The 26,245-nt window shown below is 39.5% G+C and overlaps 1 protein-coding gene across 2 annotated transcripts in view; it reads left to right on the top strand.

The window, feature by feature from the left end:
* The window catches only part of VEPH1 (ventricular zone expressed PH domain containing 1), a 219,817-nt gene extending 196,673 nt beyond the window's left edge, over positions 1-23,144 (top strand). For both annotated transcript variants that reach the window (XM_067035332.1, XM_059065588.2), the window contains exons 12-14: positions 1,307-1,424; positions 18,183-18,319; positions 22,287-23,144. In XM_067035332.1, coding sequence (XP_066891433.1) covers positions 1,307-1,424; positions 18,183-18,319; positions 22,287-22,523 — 492 coding nt within the window. In that variant the 3' untranslated portion in view covers positions 22,524-23,144. The remainder of the gene's footprint in view (positions 1-1,306; positions 1,425-18,182; positions 18,320-22,286) is intronic.
* The last annotated feature ends 3,101 nt before the right edge of the window (positions 23,145-26,245 follow it).

The raw sequence follows: 26,245 nt of genomic DNA, 5'->3' as shown, positions 1-26,245 counted from the left end.
TTTCATAATACTGTTTGTATAGTTCATTGGAAAACTTTGTACTGGTCCTGCAAACCAATGATATTCATCCATTCTTGAGGTTGGACTAGATTCTGGGGTTATAACTTGTGAACGCAGTAGATATGTTTCTGCTCTCAAGGAGCTTAGAGTTTAGCATACTTTTCACCTGTGTCAAGAAAGGCAGACCCAGGGAACTTTGAGGTAGGATCTGGGTAGCCACTGATCATTCGCTATTTTAGATCCACTGTAAGCAGGACTAACAATGCCTCCATCCCTTGGCTCTTGGGCATACTAAGAGCTGTTACTATGGGTAGAAGATGAGTGTGTGGACCAGAGGAAAGGAAATAAAATCACAGCTTAATAGAGGACAAACATAAATCAGCTGGGCACATGCAAGGCTAGAAAAGACATTAAATCCCTGCTAGGAAAGCAACTTTTTAAGTGTGCAATTCTGACCACCCTGTAGCATAGGCTGTAAGTCATTTCCATAATAGGAAAGCCTCAGGAGGATAGTAGAGCTATTTAATTTGGTTAAGCTAATAGTTTTCCATCCATTTACAGTGTAATGGAACCTCCCTCCTCTGCCTCTTAAACAGGAACACATTGGCAGGTTGCCACAGGGCACATAAAACAGGGGCGGTCTTCTTGGTGTGTCAATTCTACTCAATCATTTAGAGGGGAAAAGTTAATTAATTTACTGATAAGTAATTTAAGGCATTATTTTCCATTAAAACCAATGCAGCCATATAATGGACTAGCATGCAAAATTTGCATCCACTTTTAAGATAAGCATGAAACTAAAACAGGGCTGGAGCCAAAGGCTGAGGGATTAAACCCTCTCACACATTTTCTATCAGCCCCCTGTGAAGCCAACCTAATCAAAATAATTTTTTGCTATGGATAATTGACTCTCAATGTTATGCAAAGTGTAAATAAAAGACAAGTCCTCCAGAAGCATTCCTTTCAACCACACTGCCACTTGGATACCCCAACTTTTTAGAAATTCTGGAGCTGCTGTTAGATGTAAGAACATTCTGGGCCACTTCACTTCCCCACAACCTGACACTCAGCCCTGGGACCCATGCTGGCTGCCTTCTGCATTTAAGAGCACTCCCCTGGAAGAGTTTGAGCTGGCTGCTGTGTTCCAAAATGGGCCAAGAGAGGTTTGCTCAATGCCCCCTCCTTTTCCTTAGCAGTGAATTTGAGCCCTGGACGTCCTGCTTCCATATCCCATTTTCGCCCTCTCAGAATGCTATGCGGCAGGCAGACCCACTTATGTTCTTTGTGCTTTGTGTTCCTGAAACAGGATCTTGACCAGGTACAGCTCCATCTGGAAGAAGTGAGGTTCTTTGACGTGTTTGGCTTCAGCGAAGCAGCAGGAGCATGGCAATGCTTCATGTGCAACAACCCTGAGAAAGCAACTGGTAAGAGCCTCCCTCCCCTGGCCGCTAAGAATCCCTTGTGCCCCTGGGATTTACAGAGATGCATGATTCCCACCATTCTGGGTGGCTTTCGTATTGCATAAACATCCTAAGTTGGCATAATGCACAGAGGTGTGCCTGACTGCCTCTGCTTCATGCTGAGAAAGGTATCTCACCAAAGTGGGAGTGAGAAAAAGGGAGGATGTTGAAAGGGAGAGAAACATAAATGAGAAATGAGCAAGAGAAACAATGTCTACAATTATATGGCTATCAAGAAAGTGGTACTTGGGCTTCCCTGGTGGTACAGTGGTTGAGAGTCCACCTGCCGATGCAGGGGACACGGGTTCGTGCCCCGGTCTGGGAGGATCCCACATGCTGCGGAGCAGCGGGCCCGTGAGCCATGGCCGCTGAGCCTGCGTATCCGGAGCCTGTGCTCCGCAAGGGGAGAGGCCACAACAGTGAGAGGCCCACGTACTGCAAAAAAAAAAGAAAGTGGTACTGGCCATTTTGCCTTGAAAACATTCTTCATTTCAACCCCGATGACCCTGAGGGTTAGAGAAAAACAAGCATCCTGTCAAGAACCCCAGAGAAATGAGACCACACTAAATGAGTGAATGGTAGCACAGACCTCCTCCTCTCATAGGCCTCCCTTACATTTTTGCTTAATGATTGAACTGGGTGAAAAGTGAGACATATAAAGAGTAGGGAATTATTTGAGAAATAGCTTCATAGCTGGTTATTTTCCCTTCCCTTCCTTTCTGCTGCCCAAGGAACTTGGTCTACTGACCTTGCCTAAAAAATAATCTATTGTTCGTGAATCTGAGCCAAGCTCTATGTTAAACATGTCAGTATCTCATTAACCTTCACCATAATCTCATAAGGCTAGTACTAATATTATCTCCATTTTACTGATGGGGCCACTGAGGCACAGAGGGATTTGGGAACTGCCTGAGGTCACACTGGTAATAAATTAACAGCGTCTGGATTTGAACTCAATCTGACTCCAGAGCCCACGCTCTTAACCAACTCTCCATGCTCCCTCCCAGTTACGCTTGCCCCAGTCTGACCATTGGAAATAGGTTGATAAAAAGTCTAATCTTGGGCTTCCCTGGTGGCGCAGTGGCTGGGAATCTGCCTGCCAATGCAGGGGACACGGATTCGTGCCCCAGTCCAGGAAGATCCCACATGCCGCGGAGCAGCTAGGCCCGTGAGCCATGACCGCTGAGCCTGCGCGTCCGGAGCCTGTGCTCTGCAACAGGAGAGGCCACAACAGTGAGAGGCCCACGTACCTCAAAAAAAGTCTAATCTTCACAAAGTTATGCTGTCCTTGGGAACAGAATATTTTATCACCAATGTGCCCTCTTAGAAGGCATAGAGTTCTCAACACTGACACTGCTCAGGAACTGCAGTTTAGACCAAGAGGATGGTATTAAAACACTGTTGAACACAAACCACTTTGTAGATGAACCGGCTCTCTGTTGATTATACCACCTGTACCCATTCCTTGAATTGGAGGATTTTGTGCATCTTAAAGATCATCCATTGTGGCAAGTCTATCCTCTTGCTCAGCCAAGAAGTTGAGACTGAATCAGGAAAAAAATGTGTTTATTTGGCCAGATGGAAATGTGAGGGGCTCTCGGAGAGGCACCAACTAAAATGTATTACCCAACAGAGGTGGTATGGGTGGAAGAAGCTGGGATTAAGGATAGCAGCCTTTGTGAGGCACAGATTGCTGGCTGATTACAGATCAAGTTTGAGTTGATGCCAGAATGAATGCTCCAATTTTTAAAAAGTTAATTTGAGCAAAGAAGGAATTGAGGAACTGAATGTCTCCATTATGAAACTTTCTAATTAGACCTTATTTCACCTGGGAAAAAGACAAAGCATAAAAGAAACCTTATTTGAGATCATGGCGAAGTAAGGTGCTTATCTGAGGTGGCTCTGAGGGGCCCTTAAGAATTTCATTCCAAGTAAGCTGAGTCCTTACCTTAGTTCAATAAACATTGAATCGTGTCTGGCCAAGGGAGGCTCAGGAAAGAGCCTGCAAGTTAAAACCACAAAGTGTTCCTTTAATATATGTTTTCTCAAATTCACTGCCATGCACTTGAAAAGAACATTTTGCACATTCACTCATTCTTATTTGTGTTTCTCACAGTTAAATATAGACTGAGAACATGTAGCAATAAAAATTCAAACAAGGCCAAATATTTTATAGCAGAACATATTGAATCAAAATGTTTGGCGCCGAAATCTTAGTGCGCTTAAGATTTCTTTGCTCATCTCCTTTTGCTCCATGAAAGGGCATTTGAATCTGAGAGAAATCCTATTTTAAATTATTATTTTCACCAAAAACTCTTGACTCCCTGAAAAGTTTATATAGGTTGTTGATCTAATTTTCTTATTTTTATATAGCATATAAATTATATATTTAAGTGAAAGGTCTAACATAATACTGCTGACACATATATTATTCAAAGGGATGATATTTGCATTCATGTTATGCTTAAATTGTAAGTTTAAAGGTGATCAAGACATAGGAATAAATATTTTGTTATTTGGTTATGCACAGCCAGCATAGTACTTGCGTCCCATTTTTCATTTATGAAATGCACGTTTGTTGTGTTGGTTGAATGTCTTCTCCAGGCTAAGCCTTGGGATAAAATATGAATAAGGTACAATATCTCTGCTCTGAAAGGATTCATAATCCATTTAGGGCCAGAAGACATATATGGAAAAATCTAACATACTTCCTTGTATATTTTTAGCATGAAATAAATACCTGTTGAGTGAGTCAATGAATCAATAATACTTAGAAATGGAAAAGTCAAATACATCTTGAATATTAAAATGTTTCAAAATTGTGATTATGTGTTAATAATATCAAGTACATTACTATACCATACCCATTGCCTTCTGAGTCTGGTAAATGGAGGTTGGTGCTTCTTTCCTCTTTGAGAGAAGTCACTGTATATACATCAGAGTCTGCTTCCCTGTCTTTGCTCCTGATGTACTGTGCCCAAGTCCTGTTACTGCTCTGGTTTGGTTAGCGCTCCTGCAAGGCCCAGATGCCCTGTCAGCCTCAGGGAGGAGGGGTCTAAAGAGATAGGATTGGTGTCTAGGATGTAAGGCTAAAGAAATTGCATTTGGGTTTTTTTTTTAAGGTATTGGCAAATGGTACAATGTTCTCAAATATTTGTTGTTCCAATATTTTCTAATGAGGCCATTAGAAAATTTCAATTAGACATTAGGAAAGTCATCCTGAAATATAAATCCCTCTTAATAATGTGTAAACTAAACTGTGGGACTCCAGAAATTGACAGCAAATCAACTGGCTTCCATGGTCACTTTAAGGACATTCCCATCCTCGGGTAAAAGTCACATCACCCCACCAACTCCCAGTCATCTTCCTATCAACTCTACCATCAACACACAGAAACACACAGAAGTTTACTATTTGGTATTCAGAAAAATATATTTTTTTCCAGTTGGGTGTGAAGTCAGAGGAAACTAAATGCTAGCATAGTGTAAAGGTCTTAAAATTATAATTGCTGGCATTTATCATACTAACTATGTGCTAAGTCTTACATGCATTTTTGTCACCATTATTGAGTCCATTTTACAGATCAAGAAACTGAAACACAGAGAGAGGTTAAGTACTTTTTCCAAGGTCACACAGCTGCTAAGTGGTACAGCTAGGATTTTAATCCAGGTTAATTCCTGAACCTGAAATTTCAATCTCTAGGGCAAATCCAAGTTAAGCACATGGAATATTGAAAATTACACGAACAATTATTTCATGTTATATTGTATTGGAAAGACCAAGGAGTGATCTATTGATACCTCTCTGATGACTTAATCTACTCAAAGATGAGCAGGGGTTTTGGTATGATAATGTGTGGGAAATGATTACATGTAGGAAATGGTTACATAGAAGCTATTTCCAATCCCTCCAATTGGTGATTCAGTTTCTGATAATCATTTTGTAAAAGTACAGAGTAGAAGGTTAGAAAGTCACTGAAGTAACTCAAGAGTCCTCAGAGAGTTGCTTGGTGCTGTTTATTGCCAATCCCATTACCCCACATGAATGAGAGAATAGAGATTGAGCAAATAGATCAAACAGAACAGAATCCATTTCTGGAAAACCAAACAAATCCTTTTATCAGTCATCCCTGTGTCCTGGAACTGCTAGTGCATGTTAACAGTAAGAATTAATCAGCTGGACCGTCCTAGAACACATCTGGCTGTCTATTCAGTCACATTTGTTTTTTTTTTAAAGGAAGAGGAGGAACTAAATCGTGACTTTCACTCTTGTTTCTTGAGACACATGGGATGCCTTTGTTCTTACACTGTACAGAAAACAACTCAGAGATGTCTTGGTTTTGGCACTTGTGTCTCCCTCTAGATCTGAGCGCTTGCCAGTGTGATCACTCTCTTAGTCACTGGATATTTAGATATTGAATGTGATTGTCTGTAGGAGGTGTCCTTAGGTTATAAAAGAGAATGAAAGACATTTTTTCAGACAGACTTCAACCATCTATCATGATTCTCTTTAGAACTTGATTTCAAACATTTGTGCTATAAGAACATGCTGTCCATTATAGCACATGGGCAAATAGAGACGGTTTCAAAATGCTATCAGGATAAGAAAGACCTCTGTCAGTAGATTTTCTTCAGACACTAGAAACTGGTAACAGCAGTGTGGCTCTCCTTTGCTGGACACCTTCAGCGTGGGCTAGATGGCTTTCCACTCCAGACACCAACATGAAAATGGGCTAGGGACTTCCCTGGTGGTCCAGTGGTTAAGACTCTGTGCTTCCACTGCAGGGGCACGGGTTCGATCCCTGGTCAGGGAACTAGGATCCTGCATGCCGCACGGCAAGAAAAAAAAAAAAGAAAGAAAATGGGCTAAATGACCTCTGAGGACTGAACTTGTAAGACATAAATAGCCTGTGGGTCCATTAATATGAAGCTTTTCCATTTAATTTTAGTGCCAACTTTCACAGAACTTTAAGGGTGACAAAAGAAAACCCACTTTGGATTTATGCAGTGACCGGGTTTGTCTTATGATTCCTTCCCTCCTACCACAGTGTGTGAGCATGTTGTCTTCCATGTTAAATGTGGTTGGAATGCCAAAAACAGGGCAGTGGTTGGGCAGGATAACTTCACATTTTCACACGTATATACTGTTAATGACTCGGTTCATAAAACTGAACCCCAGACTGTTGTTCAAAGATACTTTGAATTAGTTAATGACAAAATAAACACATGCTCATCAACTCAGATAAGTTCTTATCCTTATCCTGAAATCTTTTTCCCTTTCCCCTCTTCCCATCTCCCTGTTCTATGCCCCTCTGTTAAGCCTTCCCACACTCACATTCTCTCTGTCTCTGTCTCTCTCTCTCTCTCACACACATATACAAACACACACACACACACACACACACACACATGTGCCTACACACTGGCATACATGGACACACCACCCCAACAGAATAAACTCTCTCCTCTGTCCTTTCCATTCTCTGCCCACACCTTCTGTAGTGTACACAGCACATTGCCATCAATCTCTCCCACTAGACAGTAAACTAGAGGTGGAAAAACCATCCATTATTCTTCTTTGTATGCCCTACCCAGTACCTGGCACATGGTAGCATTTAATAAGTATTTGGCATATAGATGGATGATTGAGTAATTCATGGATCATGTAAAGTGATAGGATGATGATAGAAGAAATAGGATTTGTTTTGAAATGCAACTTTAAAATCTAATTCTTTCTCAAAATTAAAAAAAAAACTGAAACCTTGAAATAGCAGCTTTTGCAAAGTAAGCTTTTATAAAGAAAATGTTGCTGTGTACAAAGTTTCAACACTGTATGGATACCCAATTTTAATATTTTACTAAATGGTTTCAATACACACAGAGCTCATAGTAAGCTTGCTAATAACCTGTGAGCCTCTATGAGAAATAAGCTAAGATCAGTAGCCTAATACCCTTCAGGGGTTAATTTCCATTTTTCAACCAGCGTCACTATACTAATCTTCTGCCTTTTCCGTATTGGGTCAACTACAATCTTATCTTGATAGGCTGAAAGTTTACTTGCAGCAAAGCATGAATCACTCTGTGGTTACCCACAAACAAATCATCAGGCATTGAAATGTGTCCTCTTCCACTCAGAGAATAAGCTGAGTCAAGACAACACGTGGAGGAGGAGAAGCATGCTTTAGAAAGGCAGACTAGAGTGAATAAATCAGTTTCTATCACTTTACAGATTTGAAGTGACATAAGAATTTTTATGTAGTTTTTTAAAATAAAGAACTTAATATCTTTTAAAAGAGCTCTAGTCATCACCTTTCAGAGTAATCTTAATTTTTTATCTACCTATACAAATACATTAGCAATGAAATGTATTTTTCAGCCACAAGCTCCCCTATGTAAGACATATAAGCGCGTTTAGCAGCCACTGAGAATGAAGTCATCAAATACCTCATATTTTGCCTTGGATCTCATCCCTTCCACGTTCTCAGAAACTCCACAGCATAGATTACCCTTTCTCTCTTTTTTATTCAATTTCTCCCTCCAACTTTAACCCCCATGGGCTTTTAAACACCTTCAACTGGCTTAACGTCTCCTTTCCCTTTACCTACTGCCTCTCTCTCACCTCCTCTTTAAAGCCCAAAGAGTCCCGTCACTGCTCACTCTGAATTTCCCTGCCTCCTTCTCCTCCTGACTCAACCCTCTCTAATCTGGCCTCTAAGCCCATTATCTCTGTGGTCATTTAAGACCACGCAGGTCCCAGGTACGGGGTATGTTCAGTCCTTGTGTCACTTGCCTTAAGCAGCATTCAATTCTGTTGGCCAATTCCTCCTTCCTCAAACATTTCTCCCTTTGCCTTCTGAGACAGCACTCCTTGGGTCTCCCTCCTACTCTAGACACTCCTTCTCAGACTCCTTTCCGGGCCCACCTTCCTCTATCCACCTATTCATTGTCAGAGCACCTCTCTTCCCCTCACTGTAACTCTCTCCCCTGTCAATCTCCACTGCTTCTGTGGCTTCAGTAACCTCTTCTATGACAAAACTCCCAAATGTGTATCTGCAGTCCAGGCCCCTCCTCTGATTGACTTCTCCCATCTCCTGCTTGGTACTTCAAAGGCATCTCAAACTCAGTTCATTTAAATTAAAACTCATAAGTGTCCCGCCCTTGTCCCCTCCCCCCACCCAAGAAAAAACAAACAACACTTGATTTTCTTCCAGCATTCCCCATTTCAGTAAATACAACATCACTCATTCTGAGGCATCAGCCAGAGACCCACTGCCCTCTCTCCTACCCCCATCTAATCTATCACCCAGTACGGTGGTTTTACCTTTTCAACTGTGCTCAACTCTGTCCACCTCTCTCCATTGCCCTAAAGCAAACTACCATCACCTCTTACCTAAAATAATGGCAATAGCCTCCTGACTGTGCTACTTGGACCTTCCAGCCTCCTTCCCACATTGCAGCCAGAATGACCTCTTCGAGGCACAAATCTGATGGGACCATTCTCTGCATAAAACCTTACAATGGCTTTCCACAGCTCTTAGCTTAAAGACCAAACTCCATATCATGTGCCTGAGAGCTTCACATGCAACTCTCTCTCCCAGCCTTTCCAGCCTCATCTTGTCCCCAGTGCCATCTGTTCCTCTCCGCTCTGCCCAGAAAGAACTCCTTTCAGTTTCTTATACTCACCTCACTTCTTCCTGCCACTATGCTTTTGTATTTGCTGTTCTTCTGCTAGGAGTGCCCTTTCTCCCCTCATCACCTGGTTAATGTAGATCTTAGCTTTCCCATTGCAACTCAGATTCATTGCCTTTCTATAACCTCCTGATTGATGCTAAGGTCCTCAAAGTACTTTGCAGCTCTCCCTATAATACTTGATATACCTGTCATCTTGTTTTTTGTTGCTATTATTCTTTCGTTTGGTTGGCTTTTGCATGTGATTATCTGATTACTGCCTACTTCCTGCAGTAAATAAGTTCTATGGAGGGAGTCCCCCTCATCCATCTATCCTCAGCCCCTAGCACACAATAGATACTCAATAAATATCTGCCAAATAAATGAATGACCAATTTTGTATTTTCTCAAAAAATTTTTAGTAAAATTTTTCTTAGGCAAGTGGTGACAAAAAACAAGTTAATGAATTCACAATAATTCATTGTAAGAGAAACAAAGTATTCATATGATGACATTTGCAATGTATCTTCTGTGCCAAACATATTCTTTGTATAAACAGCATTTTCTTAAATAAGCTCTTCTCAAAAGTACTATGAGAGATCATTTTATTTAACAGAGAGTGAGTTATTGTGTGTGTATGTATGTATGTCAAATACACACAGTGTTATGGTGTATATGTTACACATAAAGCTTCCAATGCAGACATTATAAAACTTCTATTTATTGCCAAAAGGTTTGAGGCCAAGTGTTGAACCACAACAGATGGAACTTGTGTTAAATAATTCCACAAAAGCAGTGTAGACACACCTTAGAATGCTCTTAAACACCAAGAATGTACGTGCATGCAGGTGGGACAATGGCTAATGTGTGCAACCTGTACAACCCAAACAAGGTGACCCTCCTTATCATAGAGCTGGTACAAGTGTGTCAGATCTATTTTTTCCCATGCAAGGAAAGCTGTACAATGTCAAGGCCGGTGGGAAAGCACTCAACATTTTAAACTGTCTAAAGTCCTATGGTCAGGTGTTGCCAGCAATACCTATCCATGATATCATATTAATGAGATGACAGCGTGGGACCAACATGGGAAGTGTGTATAGAACCCTTTTTTATTCAAAGTTCAAGAATAAGATTGAGCAATTCTCTCCATTCATTTCTACCACCCCTGATCTTTTCACATTGGTCCCTGTCATTCATTACTTGGCAAGTCTGGGCCAGTCTTCTTTGCTAGGTTCCCATAAGGGCACAAAGGTGACCATACTTACTTACTGCTCAGAACTTACTGAGCAGGTTACGTTCTTGGCAAGTGGCCTTAGAATTTTTCTTTCACTGATGAAACCATAAGTAAGCCAAAGTCCACAAACATTGATACTGAACATTTTCTCCTATAATTCTATTAACTTAAGCCAAGGACATGCATATGATCTTATACTGCTATCCTATTCTTTAATTTTATGGAAAGGTCATAACAATTTTCTTCCCACTATTGGTTTTGCAGTTTTACTATTTTGGATATCCTACGACCTATTACTGTCATCTACCATGAGGCTACTATCATTTCCTAGAAGTTCCTGAGCTATGTTAGAATAACCTGGGGATCCTGTTAAAAATGCAGGGTCCCTCACCCTACCCCAAAGTTATGCTTCAGTAGGCTTGGGGTGGTTCCTTGTACTGTGCATTTTAAGAAGCCAGCAGGTAATTCTGATGTAGGTGGCCCTCAGAACACAGTTTGGGTAACACTGCTCTACAAGCTTATAAAAGAGTAGTTCTGAGGCTTTTTTTAGAACAATATTTCAGTGATTAATAGAGAAGCCTAGAAAGCAGACTACATTTTGATGGGTATGAAATTACTGAGAAAGGAAACCATTCAGCACATGTGAAAGTGCCCTCAAAGGGCTGCTTTCAAAATGAGTTTGCCCTTTTTTGGACCCCACGCATCTTGTAGGATGTTACAAAATGGATGCTGGATGATACCTCCTTGTTTATTTACTACTTTAAGGAAATATGGGCTTCTAAAACACTGCCTGGATATTCATACGAAACATGCCATTTGTTACGATCCTTAGTGATTTCAGAAACCACAGATGCTCAGCCTACTAAATGTGGCTCCTATGACCTCCTCATTTAATGATTCTATCCTTCTTTAATCATATCCTCTGTAATTAGAGTTGGCTTTATTAGAACTGGCACACATACAAGAAAATCAGTAAAACCATAGAAGGGAATTGAAGTAAATTTGAAACTCTCAGTACATTCAAAATAATTCCCCACAGACTGTACAGGAGCTGTAATTCCCAGAAGCAGTCATTTCAAGGGAAAATTTTTTAAAAGACATACTTTTTCTCAGTTCTTATTTTAAAACTAAGTATTTGAGATTTACGTTTTTTCTTCCAGAATATGCCTTCTTTTGAAGATATTTGTCTTTAACAACCAAGAAAAAATATCTAAGAATTCGAATATCACAAATTAAATTCACAACCATCTTAATTATTCTTGTACAATGCAATATTTTCAAGACGAAAGTTGCATAAGCCAAAAAGCATACATATAAGGAACTTCGGATTATGGATAGAAGTCGGTACAATGTGAATAGTAGTTAATGGTGGGGCACGTGTCACCACCTATTGTCATAAGAATAAGCAGGAACTCTGGAATAAAAGGGAGTGACCACCAATGGTATGGAAAAGGCTCCCAGTGCAGCCCAATCCACTATTGGATTAGCCTGAATATGGCAGTCTTTGTGGATAAGTGGATCTGTTACTCAACAACAGAAGAGTTCGCCTTCCTTTGGGACTCTTTGACTTGCTTGTGACACCTCAAGTTCAAAGTCTGCAGTCCTTGAACTTTAAAAGGGTTTCCTGTCTTACTCTGAATTCTCTCACTGTTCCTAACACTTTAATATAGTATAGGTTTCATTACATTCTTAACTGAAGGGAGGGAGATGGGTTTTTGTTTTTTTTCAAATTTTATTTATTTATTTATTTATTTATTTATGGCTGTGTTGGGTCTTCATTTCTGTGCGAGGGCTTTTCTCTAGTTGCGGCAAGTGGGGGGTCACTCCTCATCGCAGTGCACTGGCCTCTCACTATTGCGGCCTCTTGTTGCAGAGCACAGGCTCCAGATGTGCAGGCTCAGTAATTGTGGCTCACGGGCTCTAGAGTGCAGGCTCAACAGCCATGGCTCACAGGCCTAGTTGCTCTGCGGCATGTGGGATCCTCCCAGACCAGGGCTCAAACTCGTGTCCCCTACATCGGCAGGCAGATTCTCAACCACTGCACCAGCAGGGAAGCCCGGGAGATGGGTTTTATCCTAAAGTCATTAGGATGTGGTATTTATAAAAACCACCTGTTCATCATCACAGTAAGAGATGATGATGATTTTATGTTCATGATCATGGTCATGATCATGATGATAGTAGCTACTATTTGTTGACCCCTTATTACGTACCAGGACTTAGTTAAGCAAGGCTACCGTTAACCTTTACAGCATTTTTGTGCCTTTATTTATGGTGGATGATGTCCACTTGGGGGTGTAGACTTAAACAGCAAAATTGGCGCTGAATTTCAGCCCCTGCTTACCCCTTGGCTGAGTGCTCTTGTGCAGTGAACAGCCTGCACAGCCATTCACAGTGGCCCTGTTGTTAAGCATGACATCTTTGGAGAAGAGGACATTGAAGCTCAGTGAAGTTAAACAACTTGTACAAGACCAGTCAGCTGTTAAAGTAACAGATTCTGGACTTCAGCTGAGGTCTGACTCCAAAGTCACTGCCCTTATCTCATCAACCCTAGGCCTAGGCCAGAGAAAGTCTTTGGTACAGCCCTGTGTGATTTATTATAGTAAGGAGTAAACATGGCGTCCAACACACTATGTTTAACTAAACTATAATTGGCTAAAAACATATTCACAGTTACAATGGATCTTAAAACAAGGTGGAGACCTTGAATTATTGAGCTCTTGTGCTCTTGAGATAAAGGGGTTATATGACTACAGAAATTATTATTTTTTACGATGTTATGTTACAAAGTATTAGCTTCCACTTTGCACGATGTCCAGGGATCTTTAGGATGAGTCTCTTCTTGAATCTCACATCTCATCTCTTGTTTGCCAAGCCCCTCCAGGTTCCAGTACAAAGAATGAGTGGCAGTTCCTAGAATGCATTTCATGTCCACTCTGTCAGCCTCAGCCCTTTGCATATGTTTGGGGTTTGTTTGTTTGTTTTTTTCAGAATATCCATCTTCACTTCACCTTCATCACTGCTACTTGTCCTTCAGAATTCAGCTCAGACACATATTCTCCAGGAAGCTTTTCTGCTTCCTACACCCAGTTTAGAATAGGTGCCTCTCCAGGGTGTTCCATTCTCCTTACCTCTGGCTTTCAGTTACATTCTGGCAGGAGATCAGAGGGAGGGAGCAGAGTAAGGTCTGCTTATTTATTCCTGACTCCCTCCCTGCTTGGTCACCGAAGGTTGACTGTGTCCTCAATCCATAGCCACAACTCCTGTCAGGCAGCGCTCTTGCATACAGGTCTCCTTCTGGGTCCTAACTGTTCTCTTCGCTTTCCTCTTCAGCCAAAGAGGGGTGTTATGCCTCCTCCTGGCTCCTGACCCCAGAGTACTAAGGTGCTTTTCCTACACCTTGCCCACATCTGTGTAAATAGTCCCTTTATTAACTGCCCTCAGTTGCCCAGCTTGAGGTGCCCCCTGTTTTCCTGCTGCAGCTATGCCTGATCCATAGCAGATCCCATCTGGGGTCTGTAAGGCTTCATGTCTGTGCTGGCTGGACCTTCACAGGCTCTAGGCCCCTCCTTCATCCTTAAGAAAAGCAAGGTCCTTTCGAATGGGATTTCAGAAGAACTTTCAAATGAAGTCCAATATGGCCTCCCCATGACTATTTGATACCCAATCTCTTTCCTGGATCTTACACCAAAAAATCTTGAATCGCCTGCCAATCCCCCACCTTCAACTCATGACTTTGACCAAAGTGACTGCTTTACTTACAGAAGAAGTGAACTTGCTTCTGAGTTCCTTGATTCTTCCAGCTTCTTTTAAGTTTTTTTCTTTTTATGCACTTTCCCTCACATGTCCCACTTGTTAACTCAGGCCTTCTCTGTACTCCTCCTAGAAGTTCCTTTCTCCCTTCCTCAGTGGAAGCCCAGCCCCCATGTCACCCTCTCCCAGCTGGAAGTAGAATTTCCTTTCTTTGAGTTCTGTAATGCTTGGCTTTTACTTCTGCGGGTGCACTTGCCAAAATCTACACTGAGTTGTCAAATTTGTAAAATGTTTTATCTCCCCACAAGATGATAAACTCAAGCTCTCTCTGAGCTGGGCTTTATGACCCCCTCAGATCCAAACACAGTGCCTTACAGCTTATCTGTGCTAAAATTATGTGTGAGATGACTGCATATGGTTGGTAGATCAACAGAGGAATATTCTTTCTTGCTTTAAGGTATCTGGATCTGATATTATTTCACTCTTATTCACCAACTTTGTGTTGAGTAAGACTAACACCTTCAAATTTCATCTTTTATCAACATAAATATTTTCAACTCTTGGTGCACAAAAGGAATACAATTAATATATGACCATTTGTATTAGCATTCTAAAAGACATTTAAGTTGATAAATATGGTAATAGTTTGGGTTCCAATTGCACTAGAGAATTCAGTTTAATATTCCATAGTTTTTTCAGCCAACTAATAATTTTAAAAAGGAACAGATCCTGGTTGGTAAAGAATGTCTTAGCCAAATTGTTGTGCTTTGAATAAAATAATGTGTTAATTGGCAAGAGAGAAAATATTTAAATATCCTTTATGCATTATGTGCAAACAAGATAGTTTTAGACACCCAATCATTCCCTCATAGTCTCATTCCACATGTTATTTTTCAAGTGGAATATGATCATCCTTAGAAAGAATTAGTTCCCTGTTTTGACCATGAAGAGACTGCAATATCATATGAGAATATTGCTTACCAGGACATGCTATGGGCAATAGACCTATTAAAAGGACACATGGCCAGTCACGCTTAAGCCAGACATAATTATTTAAAAAAATTTTTTTAGGACCTGGGATAGCCACTGGAAAAAAATTTAAGTCTTTTTTTTTTTTTTGCCTTTTGAAACTATTTTAAAATTAATCCTATAGCTACAAATAGCCTGGCTTTTACGTATTATCTGAAGCTGACTCTGATGCCTAAATTAAGGCCCTAACATGCAGCTAGTTTAACGTGCTGCTAACATTTCCTTCCTAAAATCCTTTCCATGGACTTTTCCCCTGGGATCCATTTTCACTGGGCTACAGTGAAAAGTCTTCACTTAACAGCATTTCTCCATCATCCTTCATCCTTTTGTGCTCCAGTAAGCCTATCATTTTCTCTGGAGTCTCTCACGGTCATTGTGGGCATGTGGGTATATGGGTATGATATCCCAGCCACTCCATGTCTCAAACAATTCCTTCAACTATTTTGCCAAGTGTGACTTCCATCACATACACTTAAAGTGAAACATTTGGACCTGCCTTGAGATTTGGATCTATGTTGAGGAGAAGTTCTTGTAGCTAATTCCCTATGTCAGATCTAGAAGGACACCTGTGCTTAAATATTACCTAAACCAAGTGTGATTTCAAATCAGCTCAGGTATCATGACTATTTCAAATGTTTCTTTGAGTAAATATGGGAGAAAGACTGGAAAAATGTTCTGTTATTAAATGACATTACATTATATTAAATCATCTTACCATTAAAAAATGGCAAGACAGCAATGTGGTTACAAAAGGTGAAGTAAGTTCTTTAATAATAGAGGGGGGCAGGGGTAGTAGTTCTTTGCTACTTACCTAGTGTCCTCACATAAATTTCTTTATTTTTATTTCTGATCTCTCAACATCCTTGTAAAGTATGTGGGAGCAATTATTATTTCCTCTTTGCTGAGCAGAAATCAGTGGTTAAGAGGACTCAAATCTAACTCTTCTGAATTGCTATTCAAAAATCCTTCAACATTACAATTAGATCAGCATTTTTGTCTAATTTGAAAGCATAGGAAATGGGTGTTTTAGAAAAAAATTAATCCTATTTTTGGCTTGGCTTTTTCCTTGTTACTTAGTTGCTTGTTGGTTTGTTTTCTCTTCTTGGACCTCCGTTGGACCTTCCCTTCCTCCTCCCAGACAGGCTGCTGCACTTTTCATGACTCAACAGCACGTTAGCAGACATTCACGGAACCCCTAGCCCAGGCCGACACTGTGAGCACATGGCAAGCAGGCTGTTCCCACCCTCTAGGACCAATAGCACGTGGGGAAGATATGGTGTCCTAAGTGCTTTACTTACTGTACAAAGGAAGCAAGCACTGTGTTTATGGAAAATTTAAATTTGCAAAGAGCATACTAGCTTTAAGAAAGCTCTAAATCAGATGATTCCTAGTAAAGCAAAGCAGAACACTGAGATAATTTTCTTTACATTGATTGTCAATGATTCTTGAGTGACTGCTTTCCATACCCTCTGCTATACCTAGTACTAGCCACCATGGAGCATCGCAGAAAATAGGGGACACTACTCATCACTGAAGCCTCAGATTAAATGCCACCTAAAATATGCAAGCTCTTTCCTGACCACTTAAATGCATGTGCACCAACCCCCAAGTCACTCACTCTCTGTTCTATCTTCATCATAACCCTATCACTATCTAACAATATATTTCATATGTTGTTTCAGTTATTAGCCTTAATTTGGGATTGACAATGGAATATCCAATTGACTAGTCATCAGACAAGAAGGGAAAAAAGCTAGATTAACTTTAATAAAACTTTGTTTATAAAAACTATACATTGCATTATTCTTACCCCAACAGTGCTGTTAAGGTGGACAAATCCCCTGTCTGAGGTAATTGTTTTACCTACATTAGATAAGAGAAATGGTAGATGGGAAGGATAGGTTGTGTTCATATGGTCAAAGAGGTACTGTCCAAATTTCATAGTGATGAACAAATTTCATTACTTTAAAGATCTATGAAAATTGAACATTAATGTATATAAATAAATATTGTCATACTCCCCAGAAATCAGATGCTTTCACATGAATTTGAAATTTGAAGAGTGAATCTTATGTAGTTGGTAAAACAAATGGAATTCTTCAGTTCAACATTTAAACTTCTGCCATTGTAACTGGTCTTCTAATTCTATGGTTATGTGTAATCATACACACTCTACTTCAATGTAAAATGAATCCATTCATTCATTCATTCAACAAAAATTTATAGACTCCATACTAGGTTAGATGCCTGATGTAACAATAGTGAACAAAGCAAAGACCCTGCCCTCATGGAGCTTTCAGTTGAATGGGAAAGAAAGACATTAATAAGGTAAATACCAATAGTCAACTACAAATGATGATACCTGATAGAAAAGAAACACACTAGTTGCTTTGAGAACGTATAGAAGACAAAGTCACTCTAGTCTGGGTTTGGGAAAGGTCTCCCAGAGGAAGCAACGTTTGAGTTGAAACATGAAATGATCAGTTTTTAACTAGGTGAAAATTCAAATATGGACAGTGGAGATAGAGTGTGTGTGTTCCAGAGTGGAAAAATCATGTTCAAAAGAGTTAGGTAAGTTTGCCTTTGCAGCTTGTTAAGGATTCAGAAAAACACATCTTTTGGAGCACTACATTGACTTTTGCTGCCAAATAGTTAAATATACTTGGTTTATGATTATTTGTAAAGCTATATTTCTAAGCAGTTCATGTGAACAGAATACCATGAAACAAAGGAGTTAGGAAGCACAGAAAGCTGAATGTCTGGATGAACCTTAAAAAAACTGCTAACCAAATGCTCTTTTCGTGAACTATGTTCCTTTTGCAAATCTCAATGAGGGCTTTCAACACTTTCCCATTATCATATCTAAATTGTGCATTCTTTTAGGGACAAAGGGGGAAGGTTAACCAAATTCATAGTTTGTTAGCCCACTATCCAAATGTACTTACTGGGTCTGGTTCACTGTACAATTCTGACTTTTGATCACTTGCCAAATAAATAATGGAAAATAAATGGCTTGATCATTCTGTTACCTTCAACAGTTGTAAATCAAGATGGCCAGCCTCTCATAGAAGGAAAACTTAAAGAGAAGCAAGTCAGATGGAAGTTCATCAAAAGGTGGAAAACCCGCTATTTTACACTGGCTGGAAATCAACTTCTGTTTCAAAAAGGAAAGTCTGTAAGTACCCCTACCATCTTTTACACTTGCATTTTTAAGGTCTTGATCTCTGCCATCTAGGCATTTTGTCTTGAGTTAAAAGGCCAGTAATTTTTTCCTTCTCCATTTTACAGTGTCATTTTATTATATATGCCCCTTTGACTGTCTATTCTTTTCATTCTTATGTTAGTTGGTTCACTGTACCTCTTCAGTTTATCACGGGAGGGTTTTTTGGTTAACTTAAGTTTTAGAAGACGAACCACAGAAGGTGTACCTGGGGATCTCGACTTGAATACCATACCTTCTGTTTCCTTGTGAATCACCTAAATAAATGTGTGGCTTATGACATTGACTCTGACTTCTTTTAGGATTGAAGGTTATGTTTGTAGGTGGGGACCTGACGAAGGAGACAGTAGGCAGGGAGGAAAAAAAAAGGCTGATTTATTTTAGGTACTTTTTATAGTCAACCAAATTCAATTCTGATTAGGGAAAAATATTACTATCATTCATTTAATATTCAGTTAATGAATAGAATAGAATTCTGAAAGAATTAATAAATATTCATTTAATATAATTTTCAATCTGAAGTAGGATGCTCAGTAAATATTCATATTCTGAATTTTCAGTGGGAAACTTGTGAAATAATATTCTATTGCAATCAACAATGCAAAGTTATCCCTTTCTTTTCAAATCAGTTTTATTTATCATTAAACTCTACTCATTACAGATCAGGGAGCATGAAATTTTGACCTACTTCTTGACCATTTTGAGATATAATAATAATAACTTCTCAGAGCTTATCACATGCCACACTGGATTGCCTCTCTCTATCTTCGGAACAATCCTTTGAGGTCAGCACTATTGTTATTGCCATTTTATAGATGGGAAACTGAGGCACAAAGAGACTGATGGGCTTGTCCAAGGTTAGAGTCAGTAAGGTGAGAAAGGGTAGAACTGGAGTTAGACTCAGGCAGTGTGACACCAAAGCATGTTCTTAAATGAGTACACTGTCCAGCTTCCCATGTACACTTAAAATACAGGGTCAGTGGCAAACCAAACTGTGTCTGAATTAATTAATGAGAGTGTTAAATTACTTAAAAATTACGTTTCACTAAGAGCACATGCACTATATCTTTGGAGTGCTCACTACAAAATTTATTTGAACTTACTACTCAACAGGAATCAAGTATGGTGTATCTGAATTATGATGAATTCTGATCAATGCTCTTTTAGTTAATAAGACTTCACATTAACTTTTTGAATGAAAAAGAACATTTTGGTGACACCTATTTTGAACTCATGTTACTTTCTTCATCTGTGTGTTTTACAAAATATACAGATGGGCTGAAGGTCTTTTTAAATGGGAAGTATAATGGTGTGTTCAATTTGGAAAGTTACTGGAGGTTTAAGGAAACATTTTTTTAGCATAGGTTCACACTGAAGCATTTTTTTAAAGTGTTTAAAATGACCATTTGAATTTCCTGTCTTTATTAAAGAAATCAGAATAGTAGTTAACATGTAGTGATTTTTCAGATCCCTCTTATGCATTAACAAAGTAGAGTTAGTGCATAAGAATGTTTTTCCTGAACTCAAATAATGACCTTTGTACTTCTTGATTCGGAGCTTTTTAATAAAGGTTAGAGAATAAGCTATTGTATAATTGGCTAACTTATTTGACATCTTTATCAGGAAATAATGGTTTGACATTCCAGAAATATGACAGAACATTTGGCTCAAATATTAGGAAATAATATAATATAGCATGAAGACCACAGCAAAATCCCTCTCATCCCCAGGGAGACAGTAACCATGCAGTGGTCAGAAGTCCAGCTGAAGTTTCAGCCACATCATAAAGGGCTTTTCTTGTAAATGAGGAAAATGTGCATTTTAAAGTAAGAACTAAAAGATTATAGTGTTATTTTTCACTTTTTTTTTTTTTTTGGCTGCACTGAGTCTTCGTTGCTATGCACAGGCTTTCTCTAGTTGTGGTGAGCGGGGTTAACTCTTCGTTGCAGTGTGTGGGCTTCTCACTGTGGTGGTTTCTCTTGTTGCAGAGCACGGGCTCTAGGCACGCGGGCTTCAGTAGTTGTGGCATGTGGGCCCGGTTGTTGTGGCTGAGTAATAGTCCATTGTATATATGTACCACATCTTCCTTATCCATTCATATGTTGATGGACTTTTAGATTGTTTCCATGTCTTGGCTATTGTGAATAGTGCTGCTATGAACATAGGGGTGCAAGTATCTTTATGAATTACAGTTTTGTCCAGATATATGCCCAGGAGTGGGATTGCTGAATCATATGGTAATTCTATTTTTAGTTTTCTCATGAACATCCATAGTGTTTTCCATAGTGGCTGCACCAACCTACATTCCCACCAACAGTGTAGGAGGGTTCCCTTTTCCCCACACCATCTCTAGCATCTGTTATTTGTAGACTTTTTAATGATGGCCATTCTGACCAGTGTGAGGTGGTACCTCACTATAGTTTTGATTTGCATTTCTCTAATAATTAGCAATGTTGAGCATCTTTTCATGTGCCTATTGTCCATCTGTATTTTTTCTTTGGAGAAATGTCTATTTAGGTCTTCTGCCCATTTTTCCATTGGGTTGTTTGTTTTTTTGTTGTTGAGTTGTATGAGCTGTGTGTATATTTTGGAAATTAAGCCCTTGTCAGACACATCATTTGCAAATATTTTATCGCATTCTGTAGTTTGTCTTTTTGTTTTGTTTATGGTTTCTTTTGCTGTGCAAAAGCTTGTAAGTTTGATTAGGTTTCATTTGTTTACTTTGTTTTCACTTCTATTGCCTTGGGAGACTGACCTAAGAAAACATTGGTACTATTTATGTCAGAGAATGTTTTGCCTATGGTCTCTTCTAAGAGGTCTATGGTGTCATGTCTTATGTTTAAGTCTTTACTCCATTTTGAGTTTATTTTTCTGTGTGGTATGGGGGTGTGTTCTAACTTCATTGACTTACATACAGCTGTACAACTTTCCTAACACCACTTTCTGAAGAGACTGTCTTTTTCCCATTGTATATTCTTGCCTCCTTTGTTCAAGATTAATTAACCATAGGTGGGCTTATTTCTGGACTCTCTATTCTGCTGACATCAGTATTTTGAATTACTCTTTTTGTTTGATGCTCCTGAGATTTTTCCAAGGTGGACAATACACCATAGAAAGTTTAGGACAAGTGAAAAAGATGGCTTCCCACTGCAAAGTGAGAGAAGGGTGATTGTGAAAGGGAGATTGGAAAGGAGGGTTGGCAAGATTCTCAAACACAGGTATATTCTCCAGTAGACAGAATGGGCTCAGGGATGTTAAAAGACTGGAAATTGCTTTAAAGAAGTATCTGACTCCTTAAAAATATTAATGCTAGCCCATCATGATGACTCTGGTGTTAGAGAGATCCTTAAGCATCTGCTTTAATGCAAAGAAAATGTAACATCATTAAATATTCCTTCCCTTAATGTTTGTGGACAAATCATGCTTCCAAAGCTCAAGAGAGTTTCAAAATCAGTTTCATCTACTTAAACATTGGAACCCTGTTTGTTCAATTAATACCTCTTTCTCAGAGGTAACACAAAAGAAAATTCAATTTCAAGCCTGTAAAATTATCTCAAATTCTGAGTTAATATTACACCAAATTGTACTGCTGCATTTTGCTCTATTAATACAGTGTAAATATCAGTAGAAAATGATATAAAGTCAATGAAATAGGAATCAAGCATTTTTACCACTCCCACTGTATAATAATTTTCTATAAATTGGCTATTTTGTTTCAACCCTAGATAGTACAACAAAAAGCCAGTTGCTCACTCCTTCATTTGCTCTAATGACTCTTTCAGGCTTTAGCACCCAAAATAACAAAGGTCTTAAGCCACATGAAGTGAAAGGATTCTGATCCTCTTAGAAAATTCTCCAGGAGCCAGAGATCTTTCCATTCTATGAAAACTAGCTCATGTTCTTTCCTTCCCATGCATTTCAGAAAGATGATCCTGATGACTCACCAATAGAACTCAGCAAAGTACAGAGTGTGAAAGTTGTGGCCAAGAAACGCAGGGACCGCTCTCTCCCTCGGGCTTTCGAAATCTTCACAGACAATAAAAGCTATGTTTTCAAGGCCAAGGATGAGAAGAATGCAGAAGAGTGGCTCCAGTGCATCAATGTGGCAGTTGCCCAAGCAAAAGAGAGGGAAAGTAGGGAAGTAACCACATATCTGTAGGGATTTGCAAGCCGACCTCACACCAGTTGTATACAATGGGCATTGCACTGTCATTGCCAATGTCAGGAAAAAGAGATAAATTCACCATGTCATGCTGTTTTTTATTAAATACCAATGGAGCAGTTTTCCCCAAGAAGCAGGAACTAAAAGTGGCAAGACCCTGAGTACATTTCAGATCCACATGGCATTTGCATTAACTCCAGAACAAGATACCTGAACTACCTATCCTAAGGAAAGATTATGTACTTCTGATGAAAAATAATCTGTCAAAAGTATTAAAAGAAAAAAAAAAAACTACAAGGAGAAGTCAAATTGATGAACAATGAGGAAAACCATGTTACTTACTTACAGAAATATAATTACATTTATCCTCTCCTAATGCAAGTGAGACTAACACTTTGTAAAATGGTTCTCAAGTTAAGCCAATTATGTAATTAAATGTCCTTCAGAACTCCTTATTTGATTATTCCTTTTAGGTTCACATAATATGATCTAAAGTTTAGATACTTGGATATTTCTCCTGCCCAAGGCAGTAAGTGTAAACCAGGATAAGCACAGAAAACCATTTTCCCATCTTCAAAATATGTATCATTTCTATTAAACTTTGAGATTTTAAAGTTCTATACATTTCTTCTCGTATTCAACATTTTAATATCTCCAAATTACAAACATTTATTGGTTTTTGCCATTACCCATAACTAAAAAAAAAAAAATTAAGCTGTAGTAGGCAGAATTCTAGAATGACTTACAGTGACCCAAACCCTGGTATAACCTCCTCCTCCTGAGTGTGGCAGGACCTATAACTTGCTTCTAACTAATAGAATATGGCAAAAGGGATAGGATAGTCTCTCCCATGATTATGGTACATTACATGGCAAAGATGAAGGAAATTTTCCAGATATAATTAAGGTCCTTAATCAGCTGACTTTGACTTAATTGAGAGGACATGATCCTGGGTGGGCCTGACCTAATCAGCTGAGCCCTTTGAAAGAGGGTGAACAAGTCAGAGTCTCTCCCACTGGTCTTGAATAACCTGCCACGAGTTCTACAGCTTCAAGGAAATGAATTTGGTCAGAATCAGTGAGCCGCTTGGAAGAGGATCCTGAGCCCCAGATAAGAGCCCATTCCCAGCCAACACCTTGATTGCAGCTTTGCAAAACCTTGAGCAGAGGACCCAGTTAAGCCATGCTTGGACTCCTGATCCATGGATACTTTGAGATAATAAATAAGTGCCATTTTAAGCTGTTAAGTGTGTGGTAATTTGTTATGTAGCAATAGATAACTAATACAAAAGCTTACTTGTAATACACATACAGGTTAATTTTTTTCTTTGAAATTTATTAAACATAGTCTAGTATAGAAATGTGGAGAAAGATTATAAGTGGTCAATACCCTGAATCTACCCTGACTCTACTGCTAACTCACTAGGATAGGAAATATAAAAGAGACCAAGTTTGAGGAAGGAAACAATTCAATTTTAAGTTTTAACATAAAGTTTGAGAGTATTGTGAATCACAGAAGTTCTTAGAAGTTGGAAATAGAATTTGGAATGTGAAAATTTGGCCTCATCATATAAATAGATGGTCGCTGAAAATGTGGAATAAGATGAAATTACTCAGGGAGAATAAGACAAAAGAATTAATAAGAGCTTCCTTGGGACACCCAGGATTTAAGCAAGGAGGCTGATTAGTATTCAGAGATGTTATAAACCAGAGGAAATAATGTCACAAGCACCAAGGTTTTCAAGGAAAAGAGAGAGATCAGCCATGTGAAATCCTGAAGAGTAATCGCTTAAGATAAAGAATGACTTTTGCAACTAAGAAGCAGTTGGTGTCATTGGCAAGAACAATTTCATTGGAGTGATGAGGTGAAAGTCAATTTCAGTGGATTGAAGAATCAACAGGAGATTAAGAGTTTAAAGCAATAATTGAACTCTCCTTTCAGTAATGTGGGGCTAAGATGGAGAAAGTGTTTTTTGTTGTTTGCTTTAAGGTTGCGTTAGGCTTAAGGGAAAGAAGTTTAAAACACAGAAAGAAAGAGGAAAAATAACTTTGCTTGAGCAAAGGTTCCGGAAGTGAAGGAAAACGTTTAAAACTCCTTTATTCCACAGCAATTTATGGAGCAGCTACCAAGAAACAGGTACCATGGTTGGCCTGGAGATAGAAAAATAAAAGATCCAGCTCTTCCCTTCAAGGAGTTTACAGTGTAGTGGAGGAGATGGACATGTACAACAAAAATTGAAATGCTACGTGGCAAGTGCCTTGATGGAAGTATGCACAGGGTCCTGAGGAAACATAGGAGAAGGCACCACTGTAAGTGACTCTGAGCTCAGCTTGGGCTCCCTTACTGTTCCCCAGAGGTGTTAGAGAGTGAGCTTGTCTTAAAGAACTAGTAGGAGTGCGGGCTTCCCTGGTGGCGCAGTGGTTGAGAGTCCGCCTGCCGATGCAGGGGACACGGGTTCGTGCCCCGGTCCGGGAAGATCCCACGTGCCGCGGAGCGGCTGGGCCCGTGAGCCATGGCCGCTGAGTCTGTGTGTCCGGAGCCTGCGCTCCACAATGGGAGAGGCCACAGCAGTGAGAGGCCCGCATACCACCAAAAAAAAAAAAAAAAAAAAAAAAAAAAAAAAAAAGAACTAGTAGGAGTGTCATGAGCAGACAAGGAGCAAATGGCCAGTAGAGGGAACCACCTTGCAGAGGTGAAGGAGGAAGAAGGAACATGGTCTACTGGCAAAACAGCAAGTCCTCACCTGAGATTGGAACATAAGGGACCTGTTGGGGGGTGGTGCAGAATGATGCTGGAAAGGCCTGCAGGGCCATAGCATGAAGGGCTTGGTTCCATGCTAAGGATCGTCAATTTTTTCCTTAAGATGGTGAAACATATTGAAAGGTTTTACAAAGATTTGCATTTAGAGAAATAATTTTGATCATGGTATAGAGAATGGATTGTAGCAGGAAGGTGATTGGGGAGGTTCTTGGAAGGTAGTGAGGACCGATGTAGTAGCAGAGGAGATAGAGGTAAATGGAAATGCAGGAAAAATATTGAATTAATAAAATGGACAGGACACTAGTGGATTGGATGGAGCTGTGGTATAAAAATGGGAAGGAAGGAGTCTCTGATGACTCCAAGGTGCTCTGGGGAAGCTTGATGCATGATGATAGCATTCATTGAGATAGAAAATTCCAAAGCAACAGTTTGAGAGGTGAGGCAGGTGGTAAATTTGATTTTAATGTATACATTCAGAGTCTAGATAAGTGATTCACCTTGGACTAGAGGGACATCTCCTTCTATGAAGTTGGGCAGGAAAAGGGTGAGAATAGGCATAGTCATAAATAATTCTTTTAAATCTGCCAGCTCATTCTTAAGAGTCAGTGAGTAACCCTAGATGGTTTCATCAATTAGGAAGAATTGGTAACAGACAAACTGAAATAGAGTAGTAAGTGACACTGTATTATTAATAATTTAAATGCCAGTAATGTGCTCAAACCTTTCACAGAAGAGGGATTACAGTAGAACACTGGTTATGTCCTGATTCTGTTTTCACTGAATGCTTGTCTTAAAAAAAGAAGAGAATGGCCCTACGAACTCAATTTGGAGGAAAAGAATTAATTTTGTGGTTTAATTAACTAGATGCCTCTAGTTTAAAGCACAACTCTCAGAGCCTTTGAACCAGTTCTAAAAAGAAGTAAATACATGAAATGTAAAGAATGATCTTTCTGGTTTCA

The sequence above is a fragment of the Kogia breviceps genome, chromosome 5 (genome assembly GCF_026419965.1).
Source record: "Kogia breviceps isolate mKogBre1 chromosome 5, mKogBre1 haplotype 1, whole genome shotgun sequence".
Taxonomy (NCBI): Eukaryota; Metazoa; Chordata; class Mammalia; order Artiodactyla; family Physeteridae; genus Kogia; species Kogia breviceps.
The sequence above is the reverse complement of the archived record's forward strand: the minus strand, read 5'-3'. Positions and strand labels throughout refer to the sequence as shown.